The 22,998-nt window shown below is 38.3% G+C and overlaps 3 protein-coding genes across 3 annotated transcripts in view; 2 read left to right on the top strand and 1 right to left on the bottom strand.

Moving 5' to 3' along the window:
• Nucleotides 1-2,433: 2,433 nt before the first annotated feature.
• Nucleotides 2,434-8,194, bottom strand: LOC131775723 (tetratricopeptide repeat protein 28-like). The gene is made up of 7 exons (XM_066161842.1): nucleotides 8,051-8,194; nucleotides 7,525-7,735; nucleotides 6,646-7,404; nucleotides 6,251-6,423; nucleotides 4,645-6,130; nucleotides 2,840-4,278; nucleotides 2,434-2,514 (listed from the first exon to the last, which is right to left on the bottom strand). The coding sequence occupies exons 1-6, from the start codon at nucleotides 8,192-8,194 to the stop codon at nucleotides 2,852-2,854; spliced, it is 4,200 nt and encodes a 1,399-aa protein (XP_066017939.1). The 3' UTR covers nucleotides 2,434-2,514; nucleotides 2,840-2,851.
• A 738-nt stretch (nucleotides 8,195-8,932) lies between these two features.
• Nucleotides 8,933-9,747, top strand: LOC136278113 (uncharacterized). The gene has a single exon (XM_066161424.1). The coding sequence runs from the start codon at nucleotides 8,974-8,976 to the stop codon at nucleotides 9,736-9,738; it is 765 nt and encodes a 254-aa protein (XP_066017521.1). The 5' UTR covers nucleotides 8,933-8,973; the 3' UTR covers nucleotides 9,739-9,747.
• Nucleotides 9,748-17,884: 8,137 nt separating this feature from the next.
• The window catches only part of LOC131779145 (uncharacterized), a 40,420-nt gene continuing 35,306 nt past the window's right edge, over nucleotides 17,885-22,998 (top strand). Inside the window, exon 1 of the mRNA XM_066161485.1 lies at nucleotides 17,885-18,063. The gene's annotated coding sequence lies outside the window, so the exon portion shown is untranslated. The remainder of the gene's footprint in view (nucleotides 18,064-22,998) is intronic.

Raw genomic sequence — 22,998 nt, 5'->3', positions numbered from 1 at the left:
ACATTTTGTACCCTAATTTATCATTTCTTTTTCATGTAAAGCTTATTTTAAAAATCGCTCAAAAATATATCAAATAATAGCAAAAAAACGATGATGCAGAATTCTAACAGCTGGACCTCTTGGTAATCACTAAGGAAATGATTTGCGTCATTTTCTTGTGTAACATTTGTCAGATAAAAACAGTCCTAGGAAGAAAGATAATTTGCAATGCATTGAGGATATTTGAACTCTAACTATTAACACTGATTTTGGGAGACAAATATGGAACAAATTTTACTTCAGAGAGAATTCGTCGTTTTATTTGAGTGGTTCCACCCTAAGTAACCGTACCATACAACCCGAACAGGCTGATGGGACTCAATCAAGGATGACCACAACTGCTTAATAGAGACCACCGCTGAAAAGCGGTGAAAGTGACAATGCGTGAACTTCATTAAGCATCTCAGATTGAACAGAACAGGAATGCGTAGCGACAAACACTCTCCCCATGCCCGTCTCTCCCAGATTGACCCTTACCTCCGCGATTTTTCCACAGTTTGTTTTTCCCGGTTTTCCTTACCCCTCATAAACCAGCGCTCTAAATTCGAGTTCCAAATGCTAAAAACGTTTTTATTTCACATCTTGCACGTCACCCAGTCGAGGATCTCCATGGGGTTAACCGTTAGCCGTAAATCGGTCGAAAATCCGGCTATCAGGCGTAAAAATCGACAAATTGGAACCCTTTGTTGTTGAAAAAATTAACTTTAAAGATCTTTCCCTCCTACAATGGGTTATTTAGTGTTATTCTGGGTTAGCTGAAGCAGGAAAAATGGCCAAAATTTTAACCGTTAGCCGTAAAAAGTTCTTATCGGTCGGCCCTCAGTTTTAAGAAAGTTTCGGTTTTTTAACAGGCTGTTTTAGTTAAGTTTGCAATCGTGGAAAAAAAATATCATAAATATTTTTTACACTCGGGGAGCCACACCGACCTAAGGTACTTCCCATGATGAGGACGTTTTCTATAAACAGAATAAAGCACCATCTCCCAAAGTGAAAGGTAATTTCTTTTTTCTTGCCCCTTCAACGATATATGACTGAAACATAATGTCGCTTTACATGCTGAAAAAAACGCGTCGCGTGACATCCTAAGGAACGGCTGCCAATGAAACTGGCAGATATAAAATCTGAAAATATCGAAGTTTATATCTCATTTAATAACTCTATCCAAGGAAATGGGGAGAGGTTGAGCGAATGAGACATAGGTGCGCTCAGTACTCCACACGAAAAGATGTGACAAAACATCATATCTGTCACATAACGTGCTAAAGAAGTGCGTCGCGTGACATCCTAAGAAACGGTTACCAATGATCGATATTAGCAGTTTTAGAGTCAGAAAATATCGAAGTTTATCTCTCATTCAATAAACCTGTTCAAATTCAAAAAGAAATGGGCAAAAGTTGTTAAGCGAATACCAATTCAAACGACAAGAAATGGCCTATGCAGGTTGATGCAGAAATTTTCTTCCCTTTCTTATTGATTTCCTCTTCCATGTTAACAAAATACCAAGCGACTTGTTGCATTGTTTGACATTTAAATGTTAGTTTATTGTACTTAGATAGCAAGTAAACAATCTAATCGGAGAAACTAAATAAAATCATTTGGCTTCAACTTTCTGGCTCGTTCTGAGCTTCCTTCAATGCTTTGTAAGCCGTAACTAAAATTATAAAATAAAACTTCTCGTTTTGCCATTGGACGATTAGTTTAAACAATATACTTAAAATGCATCGTTCTGCTTGTAAAAAATAACACAATTTACCGCATTCAAAGGAGAAATCCCAAAAAATTAACTAGTACCAAGACTAAATCTTTGCCATTACGGCCAAAATCTGTCATTTTAAGTCTAGATAGACCAAATTCTGATTGGCAGCAACTAACTTTAAGTACCAATGACTGACTATAAATCCTCGAAAAGTCAATCACAATTTCATTTGACAAAGACTAAGATAATCGAGCTATCGGACAACTGATTATTCTCCAATTCCTATGGAAATTCTCTACACACGCACATGGCTGTAATAGCTTTATATCACTCATGAGATTAAACCGATTGAGAAAAAGTCTGTAAAAAACTCTGGAAAACGTTTTCAAGACGTTTCAACTTCGGCGTAAATGTTACGCCCAAATCCTCTCTGTAGAAAATACTTAGATTGAAAATAACTTCTCACATAGCTAGTCATGATAATTTTAAGATATCATATGAAAACAAAAAAAAAACAAACAAACAGACAAACAGTAGTTTGAGAAGGATATCAAAGATTAAGCTCGTAAAAGCAGTTCAGACAAGCAAAAAGGCAACTTTTGAATGAATGGAAATCTGTTCTCTTGTTAAACTTGACTTTGGCCGTCTTTTGGTTCTTCCTGCTTTGAAAAGAATACTCTTGACAAAGGTTTCATCGGTAGCTTACTGATTTCTGCTCCAAATTTCAGCATTTGTAGGTATTCGAAAACTCTCTGGGATTCCAATGCTAACTGCCTCACCTGAAAAAAAAAAAAAGAATCTAAGTTTAGGGAGGATAGTTGAGTTGCCGTGAAATACTTCTTTGCACATGAAACGATACACTGCACAACAGGATTGTTTTAAAAGAAATTTGCTTTTTTACTCCCATCATGTTTCCAAAAAAGAATGTTATCATCGTAAACGTGTCCACTTGATTGTACTGCATCTCAATTTGCTGGAGCAAAAGATAAATTCGTAACCCAACTGAAAGGAAAATAACACGCAAGTATCACTGCTCACATATGAGCAAAGATTATGATTTAATGTAACTTTGTACTGAATAGAATGTATCAACAGAATTATTACTTGCTGCAGCTTCTAAATCTCCTCGAAATCCAGGTTGACGTCGTCACCAATGAGTACAAATGGTGCCCAGTGCCAAACCTCCTTGAAATTTTCAATTTCTCTCATACACTTCATGGCCTGATTGAGAGCTTCACTGGCCTTCTTGCCTTCGGTAAGTGCATCGTAGAAGAAACTCATGAACTCTATGGTTCCCTCGTCGCCAATCGCCCACAAGGTTGCCACAACAGATCTGGCACCGGCACCCAAAAGTGCACGCGCCATGCCGACCACACCCTCGGCCATGACCTCCCCACGAGCAGTGTGACAGCAGCTAAGTACAACCAGACGTGCTCGCAACCCAGCTTCTATGACATCTTTCATCGTCAGTAGATAGTCTCTCTCTTGCGGCTGAGGGTTATCTCTTGTGGTGTTTGGTGCCAGGATAACTTCTCCAGTTTCCATTTTACCGTGCGCTGCTATGTGAACTAACGCCACTGATGATATTCGTTTTAACACTTCATCTTTTGTTGCCATTTCTCCAGTGAGAGGGGAAACATTGAGGATACGTCCGATCATCTCTACTTCTTTCCTTGCTCCTGGAAGTTGCACCAAAAGTCTACCCTCATAGAAGATATGTTTGAAACATGGGTCGCCGACAAGCAATGCACCAGTCTTCATGTGAAAGTCAGTTGGACAATCATGAATTAGTTGCAAGGTTGTCAGAGAGGGAAGCAGACGAATCCTGAAAGAACCACTTAGATATGATGAGTTGGAGTCCTGCAACGCTGCATAAGGTACAAGGCTAAATGGTCCCTCAGGAACGAATGTGATCTCGTCATTGCCTTCGATCAGGTCAGCAATAGGAGTAACGATGATGTCATGCAGCTTCTTTAAAGCACTTGATTGGGAGTGCCTCACATCAACTCGGATCACATCATTGGCCACTTCCTCTTCTGTCAGCGAGTCAAGCGGAGGATTTTCGATTGTAATAGTATCTTTTGCAACGATCTCCTCCAGAGCAGTTTTGTTCAGTTGCTGGATGAAAAATTCCAATTCATCCTCAAACTTATAATCATTGACGTGTACTTCCCTCATCTGGATATTATTTTCACCAAGGCAAACCCAGAAGTAAACGCACGGTCCATTAATGGCTATGAAAATTGTGCTCAATGGAACCCACCTCAGAGAAATGCGGGATGCGCTGGGCGTTAAAGAATCTCCAGGCTGATATTTTGTGATCATGAGATCTCTCAGAGCTTGAGCACGTCCTTTCTCTGTGGCAAGAAGAGCCTTCACAACTTGACCTCGATTGAGATTTATACGCCACAAACCCTTGTATGCTACTTGGTGCCGATTACGATAACAAATCTTCCACTGATCGTTGAGTTGAAGTCTGGCCCTAATATCATCATACAATTCTACACTGGAGTAATAATGGTCAAAGGCCCTCAAGAGATTTCCTTGGCACTCATAACTGCTTCCAAGGGAACAGAGTGAGCACGCCTCTCCAGTCTTATCTCCCACTTCTTTGGATATTTCAAGGTGACGTTGATAACACTCGATTGCCATTCTCGACTCTCTTTGACGGAGATGAATCCCGCCGAGAAGGCAATAACTTTTTCCCTCTCCGGCCTTGTCTCCCACTTCTTTAACAATTTCTAGATTACGTTGATGGTACTCGATTGCTGTTTTAAACTGTCTTAGGCTACGATAAACAATGCCGAGATTGCAATAACTTGCTCCCTCTCCGGCCTTGTCTCCCACCCCTTTAGCAATTTCTAAATAACGTTGATGGTACTCGATAGCTGTTTTGAACTTTCCCAGACCTTGATAAGCGTTGCCGAGATTGCCATAACTTTTTCCCTCTCCGGCCTTGTCTCCCACTTCTTTAGCAATTTCTAGATGACGTTGATGGTACTTGATGGCTGTTTTGAACTCTCCTAGACCTTGATAAGCGTTGCCGAGATTGCAATAACTTTTTCCCTCTCCGGCCTTGTCTCCCACTTCTTTAGCAATTTCTAGATGACGTTGATGGTACTTGATGGCTGTTTTGAGCTCTCCTAGACTGTCATAAGCGTTGCCGAGATTGCAATAACTTTTTCCCTCTCCGGCCTTGTCTCCCACTTCTTTAGCAATTTCTAGATGACGTTGATGGTACTTGATGGCTGTTTTGAACTCTCCTAGACCTTGATAAGCGTTGCCGAGATTGCCATAACTTTTTCCCTCTCCGGCCTTGTCTCCCACTTCTTTAGCAATTTCTAGATCACGTTGATGGTACTTGATGGCTGTTTTCAACTCTCCTAGACTGTCATAAGCGTTGCCGAGATTGCAATAACTTTTTCCCTCTCCGGCCTTGTCTCCCACTTCTTTAGCAATTTCTAGATGACGTTGATGGTACTTGATGGCTGTTTTGAACTCTCCTAGACCTTGATAAGCGTTGCCGAGATTGCAATAACTTGCTCCCTCTCCGGCCTTGTCTCCCACTTCTTTAGCAATTTCTAGATCACGTTGATGGCACTTAATGGCTGTTTTGAACTCTCCTAGACTTCGATAAGCGTTGCCGAGATTGCCATAACTTTTTCCCTCTCCGGCCTTGTCTCCCACTTCTTTAGCAATTTCTAGATCACGTTGATGGTACTTGATGGCTGTTTTGAACTCTCCTAGACCTTGATAAGCGTTGCCGAGATTGCAATAACTTTTTCCCTCTCCGGCCTTGTCTCCCACTTCTTTAGCAATTTCTAGATGACGTTGATGGTACTTGATGGCTGTTTTAAACTCTCCTAGACTGTCATAAGCGTTGCCGAGATTGCAATAACTTCTTCCCTCTCCGGCCTTGTCTCCCACTTCTTTAGCAATTTCTAGATCACGTTGATGGTACTTGATGGCTGTTTTGAACTCTCCTAGACCTTGATAAGCGTTGCCGAGATTGCAATAACTTCTTCCCTCTCCGGCCTTGTCTCCCACTTCTTTAGCAATTTCTAGATCACGTTGATGGTACTTGATGGCTGTTTTGAACTCTCCTAGACTGTCATAAGCGTTGCCGAGATTGCAATAACTTATTCCCTCTCCGGCCTTGTCTCCCACTTCTTTAGCAATTTCTAGATGACGTTGATGGTACTTGATGGCTGTTTTGAACTCTCCTAGACTTCGATAAGCGTTGCCGAGATTGCAATAACTTTTTCCCTCTCCGGCCTTGTCTCCCACTTCTTTAGCAATTTCTAGATCACGTTGATGGTACTTGATGGCTGTTTTGAACTCTCCTAGACTTCGATAAGCGTTGCCGAGATTGCCATAACTTTTTCCCTCTCCGGCCTTGTCTCCCACTTCTTTAGCAATTTCTAGATGACGTTGATGGTACTTGATGGCTGTTTTGAACTCTCCTAGACTTTGATAAGCGTTGCCGAGATTGCAATAACTTTTTCCCTCTCCGGCCTTGTCTCCCACTTCTTTAGCAATTTCTAGATCACGTTGATGGTACTTGATGGCTGTTTTGAACTCTCCTAGACCTTGATAAGCGTTGCCGAGATTGCCATAACTTTTTCCCTCTCCGGCCTTGTCTCCCACTTCTTTAGCAATTTCTAGATGACGTTGATGGTACTTGATGGCTGTTTTCAACTCTCCTAGACTGTCATAAGCGTTGCCGAGATTGCAATAACTTTTTCCCTCTCCGGCCTTGTCTCCCACTTCTTTAGCAATTTCTAGATGACGTTGATGGTACTTGGTGGCTGTTTTGAACTCTCCTAGACCTTGATAAGCGTTGCCGAGATTGCAATAACTTCTTCCCTCTCCGGCCTTGTCTCCCACTTCTTTAGCAATTTCTAGATCACGTTGATGGTACTTGATGGCTGTTTTGAACTCTCCTAGACCTTGATAAGCGTTGCCGAGATTGCAATAACTTCTTCCCTCTCCGGCCTTGTCTCCCACTTCTTTAGCAATTTCTAGATCACGTTGATGGTACTTGATGGCTGTTTTGAACTCTCCTAGACTGTCATAAGTGTTGCCGAGATTGCAATAACTTTTTCCCTCTCCGGCCTTGTTTCCCACTTCTTTAGCAATTTCTAGATGACGTTGATGGTACTTGATGGCTGTTTTGAACTCTCCTAGACTTTGATAAGCGTTGCCGAGATTGCCATAACTTTTTCCCTCTCCGGCCTTGTCTCCCACTTCTTTAGCAATTTCTAGATGACGTTGATGGTACTTGATGGCTGTTTTGAACTCTCTTAGACTGTCATAAGCGTTGCCGAGATTGCAATAACTTGCTCCCTCTCCGGCCTTGTCTCCCACTTCTTTAGCAATTTCTAGATCACGTTGATGGTACTTAATGGCTGTTTTGAACTCTCCTAGACTGTCATAAGCGTTGCCGAGATTGCAATAACTTCTTCCCTCTCCGGCCTTGTCTCCCACTTCTTTAGCAATTTCTAGATGACGTTGATGGTACTTGATGGCTGTTTTGAACTCTCCTAGACTGTCATAAGCGTTGCCGAGATTGCCATAACTTTTTCCCTCTCCGGCCTTGTCTCCCACTTCTTTAGTAATTTCTAGATGACGTTGATGGTACTTGATGGCTGTTTTGAACTCTCCTAGACCTTGATAAGCGTTGCCGAGATTGCAATAACTTTTTCCCACTCCGGCCTTGTCTCCCACTTCTTTAGCAATTTCTAGATGACGTTGATGGTACTTGATGGCTGTTTTGAACTCTCCTAGACTTCGATAAGCGTTGCCGAGATTGCAATAACTTTTTCCCTCTCCGGCCTTGTCTCCCACTTCTTTAGCAATTTCTAGATGACGTTGATGGTACTTGATGGCTGTTTTGAACTCTCCTAGACTTCGATAAGCGTTGCCGAGATTGCCATAACTTTTTCCCTCTCCGGCCTTGTCTCCCACTTCTTTAGCAATTTCTAGATGACGTTGATGGTACTTGATGGCTGTTTTGAACTCTCCTAGACTGTCATAAGCGTTGCCGAGATTGCCATAACTTTTTCCCTCTCCGGCCTTCTCTCCCACTTCTTTAGCAATTTCTAGATGACGTTGATGGTACTTGATGGCTGTTTTGAACTCTCCTAGACCTTGATAAGCGTTGCCGAGATTGCAATAACTTGCTCCCTCTCCGGCCTTGTCTCCCACTTCTTTAGCAATTTCTAGATGACGTTGATGGTACTTGATGGCTGTTTTGAACTCTCCTAGACCTTGATAAGCGTTGCCGAGATTGCAATAACTTGCTCCCTCTCCGGCCTTGTCTCCCAGTTCTTTGGCAATTTCTAGACATTGCTGAAGATACACGATTGCTGTGTTGAACTGCCCAACATTATAGTAAGTACATCCGAGACTGGCATAAGTGTTTGCTTTGACTCTTAGTTCGGCATTCGATTTCCTCATTAATTGAAGCAGACTTTCGTTATTGTTTTCAATCTTAAAACGTGTCAAGGGTTGCTAAATTATGCGCGGATTCGCAAAAATGCAATGGAAATGTGTTTTCTAAAAGTAATGAGAGTATTGGATAAAACCTTCAAATTGGAATGATAATTCTAGCGTGGGTTTCTTGAAGAGATTTGATTTCAAGTTATTCTAAAGTGTTGAATGGCTCTGAAGTGCATTTATTAGTTTAGGTTCAGTCGTCATGGAAATATGAGGGGCATTCAGCAGGAACTCTGGGAATTAGTTAATATTGCCTCTTCTTTTCAGCAAAGTTTCATGGAATAATCAAGAGAACTCCTTAATAATATTTTAGCTTCTTTAAACTGCTCAGTGCAGTATAAGAGAACATCGCTCGCACTATGTGTAGAAGAATCTGCCTGGAACGTATTGATTATTCTTGAAATATTAGTCGCATTGCATCTCGTATCACGTTTGAAACATTCGTTAAAGGATACAGTCAATCCCATATGCAACCAGCCCCTTGCTTCTTTATACCAGCAAAGTTCGGCACAAGCTCTGGCTCCTGAAAAGGAGGGAATAATTGGTGGTGCGAGGTAATTTATCACTGTTAAGGTATAAAAGTATTGATAAAATGGACTTAATTTGTCATTCGGCTGGAAACAAAGATTTTGATTATAAAGGAAATTTGAACTTGTAGAAGGACTGAAAAGGATCAGTGGGGATCTGTGCCCTCCGGAGTACCACAGGGCACAAAATTGGGCCCATGGTTATTTGTGCTTATGATAAATGACCTTGAAATCGAGTATCCACTATGGAAATACGTTGATGATACAACAGCCTCGGAGATGATACCAAAAGAGAGTGAAAGTCACGCCCAAAATATAGCAGATTGTGTTATTGAGTGGTCACGGGAAAATAGAGTTCACTTGAATTCTGATAAGTGCAAAGAGCTTCGGATCTCATTTTCTAAAAGGCCCGGGTTCTTTGATCCCATAGTAATTGAAGGCAAAGAGTTGGAGGTAGTTGGTAGCGTAAAGCTCCTGGGCCTTAATATAGCTAGCGATTTGACCTGGAACAGTCATATATCAGAAGTAATCAAAAAGGCCAGTAAGAGGTTGTATTTTTTAGTGCAACTAAAGAGAGCTAGGGTTCCCTTACAAGACCTAGTACTTTTCTACACATCATGTGTAAGATCTGTAACAGAGTACGCGATACCTGTCTTCTATAATGCGCTTCCGCAATATCTGAAGAATGAGCTTTTACGTATTGAGAAACGGTCAATTTCCATTATAACTGCGGGTGATTGCGCGGTTGCTCAAGATTTAGGAATACGACCCATCTTAGAACATTACGAATTTCTATGTCAGAAGCTTTTTAAAGGTATCTTAGACAACCCTAGCCACAAGTTAAAGGCGCTTCTTCCACCCATACATAAACCCAGCTATAACTTCAAAAATAAGCGCCAATTTAATATGCCACGCCTTCGCACTTCTAGAACGATGAACACTTTTATATTTGCTATGGCAAGGAAGTTTAATGGCTAGATTTTTATCGATACGATATCCTTTATTCTTTGTTACGGCACGCGTGATAATTATAGTAATAATAATGATAATGATAATGTAGATACTTTTAATTAATTTAAATTTATTTTAATTAGTTTACATTTATAGCTAATGTATTTTATTTAATTTATTATTATGTTATTATATTGTAAATTGCTGGTATAATAAGACGTGTAATTAGGTTTTTGAATTTTAAATTTTAAATTTCTTGGATTGTAAAAATGTGTAATTCAGCCCTCGGGCTGCAAATGCATTTGAGATTAAACTATCTATCTATCTAAGGAACAATAAAGAGCTAATGCAAAGTGGCTACCAACTAAGGTTCAACCGATGATGATAACGATGAATTTATCTCACGCATTCTTCATTTTAATGTGCTCTTATGTGCTTTTCAGCACTTTTCAGGGAAGTTTTCAGGCAGACTGCATTGAGCAGTTTAACTTTTGAAAGGGAATTTTTCAGGGCCTCCTTGCCGGGTTTTTTAACGTCCCCTGCTAAGAGTCACAGAGAAGATGCAAGAAACGGGGCTTACGGTCTTCCATTCATGTCCGGGACAATAATATCAGACCATTTGCAGATGTCGTAGCTTGGGTGACAGCACATTCTCCTCAGATATTTTACGACTCCGAGTGTTGGTCCGGTCGAGGTTTAAACCCTCGACCTCCGGCGCTCTACAACGTGAACTAACAAGGCAGCGGTATTTGAGAGCTTATTGACATTTTCTTCTGCTTTTTACCCACATAACAGACATTGACACACCAGATACGATTGATACTTGGGGTGCAGTCACCTGCCACAAACTACACAATCCTCTTTTGACGAAATCAGAGAATAGAATGTTGATGACTTATGTCTGAAACACCCACCTTTCTTAATAGCTTTGATTAACGAGGGTTCCAATTGAACGGCAACTGTTGCATCATCGAGACATTCCACGTAGTTTGCTATGAGATTCAGGAAATAAGGTTTAAAAAAGTGATAATCATATGGAGTTACAACAAAGAAGCCTTAAAAAATTACAATTACTTAAAATGTAACGAGGATCATTTCTTTGCTTAATTTTCATTCGCTGCAGGGCGATTTATGTTTTTATGCCACTTTTCTGCAGTTTCTCGATCTTTTCTTCTCTTGATGCACATTGTGTATTCCGTTACCTTGTAACGCTGCATGAGAGATTTATATATTTAGATATGAAATTGTTACCCAAACGGAAATGAGCTGTTGCCCTGTTGCTGTAAAGCTTGGCGTTGAGTCGTTTATCCTTGCAGTTCACTTTAAGTCCTTCCGTGTAGGAGTTTATTGCGTTATTAGCTTCTCCTTGTCTGTATTCTTTGTTACCTTTCTCCACACATACTTTCGCTATTTCTGAAAACACAACGTTTTAGTGTTAATGATTTGTAATGAGTGAAACGACCCTTGACGGATGATGCCAACTTTATATATCCAAACGACTTTTAGGTTAAAGGATCTTAAAGCAATGAAAAAAAAAATTAGAAAAGTTTAATACCTGTACAGTTTGTTAAAGTAAAATGTATAAGCCGTTGGGAGTCTGGGCTGTAGCTTGGCTATTGCTAGATCAAGTCTGTTCGGTTTACATTTAGGTCGAGAGGCTTTCACAAACCCCTTTTACACCTGGCTTACGTTTTCCAAAATATCACAAGTTTTACCAGGAGATCCTATTTCAACTAAATTTCTTTTACAATCGCCCTTCAGGAGAGTTTATCTGTGCATTTTGTTCACTTTAAAATATGCAAGCTATTTGGAGTTTTAGCTGTAGCTTGGCTATAATCAGATTAAGTCTGTTCGGTTTACATTTACGTCGAGAGACTTTCCAAAAACCCTTTTAAAGCTGCGTTACGCTTTCCAAAATATCAAGTTAGAATATAAAATTCCATGAGTTACTAAGAAAAAATGCATAAAGCAGAGCAAAGCCAGGACCGAAAAGGTTAAAACTTTTTAATGTTCTGATAAAAAAAAAAAAACATTGTACTGAGAGTGACAAGAGTTCGTGGTTTGCCCATCCTTCAGAAAAGTGCGCCGGAAAACATGTTTTTGTTTTTGTTTTTTTTTCTTTGTTAGTACTTGGTTTTTCCCATACATGTAATGTCTATTTAGAACATACTCGTATAGACTAACTGGAAAAACTTTGATTGGGAAAGTACCATTTTCCCACGAAGTGCCATTTTGCCTGTTATAAAAGTCAGGGGTTCTAAATTTTGTTGACTAGTGGTTTACAGCGTGGGTCTGGTGTTGACATTACTGTCTAAAGAGGCGTGAAATATTTAGAGGACCAAAACAGGCGATACGGCCGAGACAAAATGCCTCCTCTTCTCTGTGTAGAGTTCTCAAATTGCGTAAAATTTCTGCCAAACATGTATTGAACGGTAAAGGACAAGAAGGTGTTAGCGTAAATACTTTCTTTTTGGCGGCCTCAAAAAGTTACCCGTTTGCAAATTTTTCAAAACTCGACTTAGACGGGTCTAAGGGTACTAACAGCTCTCTCTTGCCGAAAATGACTTTCATACTAAAAGTGACCAAATTTAGAACACTTTCAAGTGCAAAAAGGATAATACCTTTTCACCGCAAATATCGTTCATTTTAGGTTTTAATTTTTAGATACATCGTTAATCTCTCAAACATTTTGCGCTGATTTATAAGTAAGCACTTCTAAAACTCAGAATACTGAGTTTTACGGAGCCTAGTAGGCAAATTTTGGCCGATTCTTCTTTAAGTTAGGGCTCTTCAAAGCGAAGTCGCCTTCAAATTTGTCGTTTTATTGCTTATGAATAATTAATAATGTATATGCATTTTACCTGATCGGATCGAGCAATAAATTGTTTTTTCCTTTGGTTTTTCATTTTACTGGTAACAGAGTTTGGATTTGAAGAAACAATCTTTTTGCTGTTTCAAAAACTTATTTACAGAGCAGACGCAAATTTTGATGTAAATGTGACAAAACTTCACCGGGGCGTCTTTCAAAAAAATCTTGTTTCACCCGGTGTTCTTACCTCTTAAAGGGTCATTGTATACATCCAGTTCAGCGTCACTTGACGTAACTTGACTTTCCTCTGTTGTTGAAATTACCGAGAAGATATTTCAACTGTGTTAGCTTGAGTGATCACAGCTATGTTCACTTACAGTTAGCGTTCTAATACTGACGTATTTGGTGGATTCTAAAAACCTTCAAGTCGAAATCATCCAAAAAAATTGTGCACCAGAATTAAGATATACTTAATTAATAAACAGTACAAAATCACCACAAATAAGTCTTTCCCTGTTGCTTTTCCTCACCTGTGGCTGGAAACTCATTTTTTTCCTCCAGTTCTCCTCCCGTTGTTGGGAGGTTACCTTCTGCCATAGCTAGAAATAAAATTAAATCGGTTGTATTGCGCTATTTTGTTAAAAATAAAAATAAAAAAACAAAGTGCATGTGTAAAATGTCCCTAAAAGCTATCGAAAAATTGCTGACAAAGTCTCTTTTTTTATTAACAGAATTATAAGTTCTAGTCAATAAAGGAAGGAACCAGGAAAGTTAGAATAACTGGAAGAGCTCGTCCGTCTCCAAATTATGTTGGGGAAGGATCCGATTTTTTTCATTTCGGATTCAAAAAAGGCACTAAATACGAGGTTATTTTGGGGGACTGGAGAGGATAGCATTGGGAAGTGTCCTATTCATCAAAACTCTTGTTATCAAGAAACTTCATCTACAACAAATTGAAAGCCGTGCGCAACACACAGACTCCTGCATAGCTTAATACTGTAGGCCATCGAATTAATTCACTGCCAAGCCATGTGCATTTGGCGGAGGAAGTAGACTGAAAGCGAAATGAAACTGAAAAATTATTTGTGAACGAATTGCTAATTAAAAAAGAATCTTTTGCAATATTATAGCGAACGGGAAATTTAGGACATTTCCCTGAAGCTGCTGAGATTGGCTTGCCCTACAGAACAGAATTCTGCTCCAATATCAGCATTTACTGAGTCCACAGTTAAATCTTCCAGCGCATGATTTAAACACACAAACATTGTACCCATTTAGTCATCGCGCGAAAAGGTATACCTACTTAAACCACACTCTGATAGATAACCAGTAAGAAATGATACTACTAACCACCTTGTAGATACGTAGTTCGAACATTTGAATACAAAAATTTATTAACCGTCGACAATTACCGTGTCAAGTTTCGCGAGGAGTTGGGTTGATGTTCCAAAGCGTTTAAAAAAACTAGAATAATTAATCGTGTTGTTGACGAGGTTTCGTTTTCATATGTAATCAAGAAATCGTAGTCATCGTGATTCTGGTGTTGAAAATTTCACTTTTGTTGACACGTTTTCCCAATTTCTCTGCTATTTATATGTTTAGGTGGGACCCGTGAGCGAGCAGGAACCTATGCTCCGATCGGCTACCTAAGAGTGCAAAATGTGTTTTCTTTCGATTCCCACTCCAAAGATTCAATTGAAGCAGATAAATTCGTATCCACAAGCGGACATGTATCATTCTTTTTATTCAAGAGTATTGATTGTAAATGTGAATGAAATACAATTTTTAAATAGGAGCATCGAAAACAGAGATTCCCTGCACCAAAACTCAGCTCGCCGGAAAACAATTCAATTTCGGAGATTGTAATACAAAAACATTACAAACATTTCCTTAAAAAAGAATTGAATTCAGTTTTAGGTAAAAAAATTTTTAATGTTTTTAAAAAAAGCCTACATGGAAAGTAAAATTGTCATGTTGATAAATCCGGCTGTAATGACGACATTGATACCTTTATATGTGAAGATATAAATGGTACATTTACAGCGTGCGGTGGAGATGTCAATTTTAGAAAACGGAAAAAATTCCGGTGTTTCACCGACAATCATATTACCGTTATTATTACTATATATCGCGAATGTTACGATGTCAAAAGTAGCGTACGGATAGTGTATTTTTTATTCAACCTCGAGCTTTGTTTCAAACTTCGTTTGTTTTCGAGAGATAATAGCTGGTTTTGATATTGACGAGAGCTATAATTATATACAGCACGTTATCTAGCTTTGTCACATGCTCACCACGCGCTACTGCCGCATAATCATCACGCACAGTTAAACATTTAACTCCCGTGATCTAATATTAATTTTCCCCTCTAGCTGCTTCATGTTTTCTTTCAAAGTAGGTACGAAAACTTGGTGTTAACCAAAAATAACCAATTCTGCCAGATAAAACTTTGAGTATTCTCATTGCCTATTTCCTGGACAATGTAATCATATTACAGGGATAAGTTTAACAATTGGTTCATACGTCAGCGTGCGTTCATCGAGATATGAAGCACGCGGGAAGTTTGGAGAGCACGAAAGATGCGCAAGAGTTGCTCGAGGCGTAGCCGAGAGCAACTCTAGCTTGAGTGCTCTCCAAACTTCCCAAGTGCTTCATATCTCGATGAACGCACAGCTGATGTATGAACTAATTGTTTTATAACATTTTCAACCCGAAGGAAATTTTTTTTTCTTGAGGGATTTGTTTGCTGACGTCATGAGCGTGCACAATTGGAATATGAAGCACGCTCGCCCAATTGAATTTGATTAGACAAATTTACTAGCTATGTTATAATACAAGTTATATCCCTTCTAAGAGTTTAAGGGTTTAAGAAATTGCATCGCGTGCAGACTATTTAACCACGAGGCAAATGAGAGAAACCAATGAAATTTATAAGTGTATGTAAGTGAAATACTTTCACGTCTGAGAACAATAACCCGAGAAAATTCGACTGAAATTAAATTTAATTTATATTAAAGTTCACACGGCAACCAGGTGGACAATCAGACATAGTTTGAAGCTACACTGGTTTGCAGATTTAATGAATGTAACCGAAGAAGTTACAATTCATAGACCCAACGTTTCGACACTCCTGTCTAGTGCCTTCATCAGGGGTGATCTAAACGCTGCAACAAGAGGTCCTTTTATATGATCACTAATTAGCGGCCTTTTTTCTGACGAGGTGTAAATAGGCGTCAGGAAGCAGACCGCCATCGTCACGATTTAAAGGAGCTGTAGCCAAAACTTTACTTAGGAGGGCTGATTGTCTACCATCATCACTCGATTCGAAGGCTGAGGAGAGGAAATATGTTTCCAATGTCCTAAAGGCAAATGGCTATACAAAAACTTTTCTCCGTAACTGCCAAAAACCAGTTACAAATAGTAACGCTCTTGATGAAAGGGAACCAGCGACTGGTTTTGCTGTTATTCCTTACATACAGGGTGTTACTGAACCCATCAAGAGAATTTTGAATAGCCACAACGTTAAAGTTGCTCAAAAACCTTTTCAGACTTTGGGGCATATTTTCGCCAAACCTAAGGATCCTGTCACGAAAGAACAACGAACCGACGCCATTTATTCTATTCCTTGCAATGACTGTGATAACGAATACATCGGACAGACCAAACGCCAGTTTGGTACACGGTTAAAAGAGCACCAAAAAGCGGTTTTTCTTTGCAAAAAGGAAAATTCAGCTTTATCGGAGCATACTTGCCTAACCAACCATACAATTGGGTGGGATAATTCTAAAATTATCACTACTAATCGGCGTTACCACCAGCGCCTTTGTTTGGAGGCTTGGCACATTAACTCCGCCCACGCTCCTTTAAATCGTGACGATGGCGGTCTGCTTCCTGACGCCTATTTACACCTCGTCAGAAAAAAGGCCGCTAATTAGTGATCATATAAAAGGACCTCTTGTTGCAGCGTTTAGATCACCCCTGATGAAGGCACTAGACAGGAGTGTCGAAACGTTGGGTCTATGAATTGTAACTTCTTCGGTTACATTCATTAAATCTGCAAACCAGTGTAGCTTCAAACTATGTCTTAAATTTAATTGTTGTCAGCTGCACGAAAATTAAGTTTACGACCTTTGTTTATAAATAAAATGAACTCTTAACAGCTCTAATCAGTTGCAGAATGAAGATTGATTTGTACCTGTTAAACTGTCATCCTCTGAATCCCTCTATTCTCCAAATGATATCATTTGCTAATTCTACATGCCTGAAAATATCAAAAATATTATTTGTTTTACAACAATTTCGATGAAAAAATGAAGGTAACATATTCACAAGTGTGAAAGATTTAACCTCCTCTAATGCCCAGTTTCGTGATCAAAATTGCTGTTCTTCTTTAAGAAAATTATTGCACTTGTTTTTTCAATTCTTTTCATGATTATTGCTTGTTATAATCCAGCGAAATCACTAGAGGGAGATACAAAGCTAAAGAAATCACATTAACAATATGTAATCTTCATATTTACTTTTTTTTCCAATTTTCCCGTCTTTCGATTATAATATGCCAAATATTTCTTCATTAGCTTTCCTCACCTCAAGAATACCTGCAATGAACTTAACTCCAAACAAGTTCTTTTCAAAGAAAAATGCTTGACTTCTCGTTGTATGTAGAGAAAAGCTTATTTAAATCATTTCGCGTCGCGGAAAGAATTAAAGTGAATACCATAAGTACTCTTCTTAAAGAAATATCCGAGGAAGATATTCAAAATTTGTTAAATCTATGTAGTCCATGCATCTTTGTGAACAGAAACCCTCAGTTTCTCCTATAGCAATTTTATGCGTAAATCGTTACTGAACCAATCTATAGTTATATGTGAGAACTTCTGATCGTAAAGAATCCGATGGTCTAAGATTCGATCCTGCGTTCGTGACGAGTAGATAAGATCGATATTTCTTTCATTATTTTGTCTCATGTCTCAAATTATTTCTGTTTGTATCTATAGTCAATACCCGTTTATCTCACTCACTGCAATGGGTCCTCATTGACTTATTCTGTCCTCACCTTAACTCCTGTGAAAATGTAATTTGCCCCACAAGTGTGTAACAAAACAGCACACTTGGTAACACCAGCAGTATTGAAGAAGCTGATATGAGCTCATCGAACTTGAAACAGAAAATCGTGTATCATTGTTTATTTCGTGATCCATGATTCTATTTTGTAGCTATGCTGTTTCACTATTTATACGCCAAGATGAGACTGGGCCTCATACAAGATCTTTTAGGTTTTCATTTTCTTTAATCCCCAGTATAGCACAATGATATAAATATCCTACTTTTTAATATTTTTTTTACTGATGTGATAGTCGTTAAACCACTGCCTGCTTAGGTTGTAGGGCGCCGGGCTGCCGTGCGGGAGGTCGAGGGTTCAAGCGCTACAGAACAGAATTCTACCCCAATATCGGTATTTACTGAGCCCACAGTTTTATCTTACAACGCACGATGTAAACACTCAAACATCCTGCCCATTTTGTCCGTCATCGCGCGAAAAGGTATGTCTACTAAAACTGAACTCTAACAGATAACCAGTTAGAAATGATACTACAAACCACCTTGTAGATACGTAGTTTGAACATTTTCAAGTTTCGCGAGGAGGTTTAAGGACGTTCCAAATTCTTTAAAAAACCAGAATAAATAATCGTGTCGTTGGCGAGGTTTCGTTTTCATACGTGATCAAGAAATCGTAGTCATCGTGGTTCTGGGGTTAAAATTCTTACTTTTGTTGACACGTTTACCCAATTTCTCTGCTATTTCTACGTTGTGGTGGGACCCGCGAGCGAGCAAGAAAACCTGTGCTCTGATCGGCTACCAAAGAGTGCAAAATAAGTTTTCTTTTGACTCCCTCGTTGATTCTCCAAAAAAGAAAAAAAAAAGGAATGCTTGTAGCCTGTTGAATACCTCGAATAATGTCGTAACTGAACAGGTTATTTTTTTCATATGAATAAAAGCTTTTCTGGTACTTTTGGTTAAAAAAGGTCACAGATTCGTCCCAAATCAAAATAAAACAAAACAAAACAAAAATCACAACGAGACTAGCAGAGTCATTTGGTAATTCTATGGTGCATGAAAATATTTTGTTATAATGTAATATATCCTTTGATTCTTTGCTGAGTAAATCTTCTTCTCGGTCCTTAAAATGTAGTGTGAGAAATTGGCCGATGTACAGCCTTCTTAGGCTCGCACTCGTTCAGGAATGTAAACGCATATAAGAGGTATTAGATAATCGCGCATGGATACGAAATTTACCATCGAGTGCTCGTGACATCTTTTACACCTTCGAAGAGATAATTCAATTCAAGCAGCTATATTTGTATCCATACATACATACATTTTGACATTTTTTATTGAAAGATATTGATTGAAAATTTGCGTCAAATACAATTTTTTAAATAGGAGCATCGAAAATAGAGATCCGCTGCACTGACGCTCAGCTCGTCGGAAAACCAATTAAATTTCGGACAATGCAATACAAAAATTTCTTATTACAAGAATTATTTCCTTAAAAAAGAATTGAATTCAGCTTCAGGTAAAAAAAAACCATCAAAAAAAGCCTTCATAGAGAGTAAAACTATCATGTTGATAAATTCTGTTCTAATGACGACCTTGATACCTTTATATGTGAAGACGTAATGGGTACATTTACAGCGTGCGGTGGATGTGCATATGTCACGTTTTGGAAACTGAAAAAATTCTGGTATTTCACCGACAACCATATTACCGTTATTCTTACCATATATCGGAAATGTTACGATATCAAAAGAAACATAGGAATTGTGTATTTTTTTTCAACCTCGAGCTTTGTTTCAAACTTCGTTTGTTTCCGAGAGATATTTGCTGGTTAAACTGTCATCCTCTGAATCCCTCTATTCTCCAAACGATGTCATTTGTTAATTCTACATGCCTCAAAATATTGAGAATAACGTTTTGCTTTAAGTCAATTTCGATGAGAAAATGAAGGTAACATATTCACGAGTTTGAAAAATCTAACCTCATCTAATGCCCAGTTTAGTGATCAAAATTGCTGTTCTTCCGAGTCTATGAGAAAGTTATTGTGCTTGTATTGTTGTTTTTTTGTTTGTTTTTTTATTCTTTTTATGATTATTATTTGTTTACATGTTTCTCCATGGCGATTAATTAATTCTATGATTTAAATTCAGCTCTTTTCCTTTTAGTGCAAAACACTCGCAATCCAAAAAACCCCTTTTCTTCTCAGAACAGGACATCTTACACTCTGCCATAACTGAATCGATAAGGGTGGATTCACACTGTGAGTTATATTGTACCAATGCAATTTCTCTTCAAGCGATCAACTCGATATATCCCTCGTTCAATATGACACACATTTGTTTTTGGTCACATTCCTATTAGCGTTACAGTTCTCTCAAAGTTTCATTTTCCGCTCTCACCGTAACAACTTCATAAAGTTTCTAAAAATTATAACGGAAAGCTTTTTTCTTGTAAATAACTTGATTCAGCACTAAATATTTTTGCAGTCAAAAGCGTAGGTGTCCGGGGAAATCACCAGAGGGAGATACAAAGCTAAAGAAATCACATCAATGATATGTATTCTTTATGTATATTTTTTTCCAATTTTCTCATCTTTCGATCGTAACATGCTACATATTTCTCCATTATCTTTCGTCACATCCAGAATACTTGCAATAAATTTAACTCCAATCAAGTTCTTTTCCAAGAAAAATATTTTACTTCTCGTTTAATCTATAGAGAAGCATATTTAAATCATTTCGCGTCGCGGAAAGAATTAAAGCGAATACCATAAGTACTCTTCTCAAAGAAATATCCGAGGAAGATATTTAAAATTTGTTAAATCTATGTAGTCCATGCATCTTTGTGAACAGAAACCCTCAGTGTCTCCTATAGCAATTTTATGCGTAAATCGTTACTGAACCAATCTATAGTTATATGTGAGAACTTCTGATCGTAAAAAATCCGATGGTCTAAGATTCGATCCTGCGTTCGTGACGAGTAAATAAGATCGATATTTCTTTCATTCTTTTGTCTCATGTTTCAAATTATTTCTATTTGTATCTATAGTCAATACCCGTTTATCTCACTCACTGCATTAGGTCGCTATTAACTTATTCTGTCCTCACCTTAACTCCTGTGAAAATGTGACTTGCCCTGCAAGTGTGTAACAAAACGGTGCACTTCATAACACCCGCAGTATTTAAAGAAGCTGAAAATGAGCTCATCGAACTCGAAACAGAAAATCGTGTATCATTGTTTATTTCGTGATCCATGATTCTATTTTGTAGCTATGCTGTTTCACTATTTATACGCCAAGTTGAGACTGGGCCTTATACAAGATCTTTTAGGTTTTCATTTTCTTTAATCCCGAGTATAGCACAATGATATAAACATCCTACTTTTTAATATTTTTTTGCTGATGTGATAGTCGTTAAACCACTGCCTGCTTAGGTTTTAGGGCGCCGGGCTGCCGTGCGGGAGGTCGAGGGTTCAAGCGCTACAGAACAGAATTCTACCCCAATATCAATATTTACTGAAGAAATCCTAGTCATCGAGGTTCTGGGGTTAAAATTTTTACTTTTGTTGACATGTTTACCCAATTTCTCTGCTATTTCTACGTTGTGGTGGGACCCGTGAGCGAGCAAGAAAACCTGTGCTCTGATCGGCTACCAAAGAGTACAAAATGTGTTTTCTTTTGATTCCCCAAAAAAGGAAAAAAAAGAAATGCTTTTAGCCTGTTGAATACCTCGAATAATGTCGTAACTAAACAGTTTATTCTTGTGTTATGAATAAAAGCTTTCCTGGTATTTTTGGTTTAAAGATGAGTTCACAGATTCGTCTCAATTCAAAACAAAACAAAACAAAACAAAAATTACAACGAGACTTGCAGAGTCATTTGGTAAGTCCGTGGTACATGAAAATACTTTTTTTATAATGTAAAATATCCTTTGATCCTTTGCTGAGGATGTCTTCGTCTCGGTCCTTAAAATGTAGTTAGAGAAAATTGGCCGATGTACAGCCTTCTTAGGCTCGCACTCGTTCAGGAATGCCAACCTATATATGAGATATTAGATAATCGCGCGTGGATACGCATTTTACCATCGAGTTTTCATGACATCTTTTACACCTTCCAAAAGATTATTCAATTCAAGCAGATATATTCGTATCCAAAAGTGGACATGTATCATCCTTTTTATGTAAAGATATTGACTGAAAATTTGCATCAAATACAATTTTTTAAATAGGAGCATCGAAAATAGAGATCTGCTGCATCGACACTCAGCTCGTCGGAAAACCAATTAAATTTCGGACATTGCAATGCAAAAATTTATTATTGGAAGAAGTGTTTCCTTAAAAAAGAATTGAATTCAGCTTCAGGTAAAAAAAACATAAAAAAAGCCTACATGGAAAGTAAAACAGTCATGTTGATAAATTCGGTCTAATGACGACCTTGATACTTTTATATGTGAAGATATAAATGGTACATTTACAGCGTGCGGTGGATATGCATATGTCACATTTTGGAAACTGAAAAAATTCTGATATTTCACCGACAACCATATTGCCGTTATTCTTACCATATATCGGAAATGTTACGATATCAAAAGAAACGTAGGAATTGTGTATTTTTCTTTCAACCTCGACCTTTGTTTCAAATTTCGTTTGTTTTCGAGAGATATTTGCTGGTTTTGACTTTGACAAGAGCTATGATTATATACAACACGTTATCTAGCTCTGTCACATGCTCATCACACGTTCCTGTCGCATAACGGTCAAGTACATTTAAATCTTTTACTCCCGTGATCTAATTGTTAATTCTCTCCTCTAGCGGCTACATGTTTCCTTTCAAAGTAGATACGGAAATTGGGTGTTAATTAAAAGACAACAAATTCTACCTAATAAAACTTTGAGTATTCTCATTGCCTATTTGCTGGATAATGTATTTATATTACAGGGATAAGTTACAAGTTATATCACTTGCAGGAGTTTAAGGAATTAGGAAATTGCATCGCGTGCAAACTATTGAACCACGAGCCAAATGAGAGAAACCAATGAAACATTTCGGCATCTGACAACGATAAACCGAGAAAATTCGACTGTATTTAAGTTGATTGTTGTCGGCCGCAAGAAAAATAAGATTGCGATCTTTCATTATAAATAACATGAGCTCTACAGCTCTAATCAGTTGCAGAATGAAAATTGATCCTCGGAATCCCTCTATTCTCCGAACGAGGTCATTTATTAATTCTACATGTCTTAAAATATTGAGAATAACGTTTTGGTTTACAACAATTTCGATGAAAAAATGAAGGTAACATACTCACGAGTTTGAAAAATCTAACCTCGTCTAATGCCCAGTTTCGTGATTAAAATTGCTGTTCCTCTATAAGAAAGTTATTGTGCTTGTATTTTTGTTTGTTTGTTTGTTTGTTTTTATT

This window comes from Pocillopora verrucosa, chromosome 14 (genome assembly GCF_036669915.1).
Source record: "Pocillopora verrucosa isolate sample1 chromosome 14, ASM3666991v2, whole genome shotgun sequence".
NCBI lineage: Eukaryota > Metazoa > Cnidaria > Anthozoa > Scleractinia > Pocilloporidae > Pocillopora > Pocillopora verrucosa.
This window is presented reverse-complemented; position numbering and strand designations above follow the sequence as displayed.

Excerpts from the sequence above, each read along its gene's own strand:
- LOC131775723 (XM_066161842.1), bottom strand. The coding sequence starts at position 8,194 with ATGAGGAAATCGAATGCCGAACTAAGAGTCAAAGCAAACACTTATGCC. Across the intron at positions 7,736-8,050 it reads CCAAAGAACTGGGAGACAAG|TACCATCAACGTCATCTAGA; the intron begins GCCGGAGAGGGA and ends ACAGCCATCAAG. Across the intron at positions 6,424-6,645 it reads AGCCATCAAGTACCATCAAC|CCATCAAGTACCATCAACGT; the intron begins GTGATCTAGAAA and ends AGTTGAAAACAG.
- LOC136278113 (XM_066161424.1), top strand. The coding sequence starts at position 8,974 with ATGATAAATGACCTTGAAATCGAGTATCCACTATGGAAATACGTTGAT.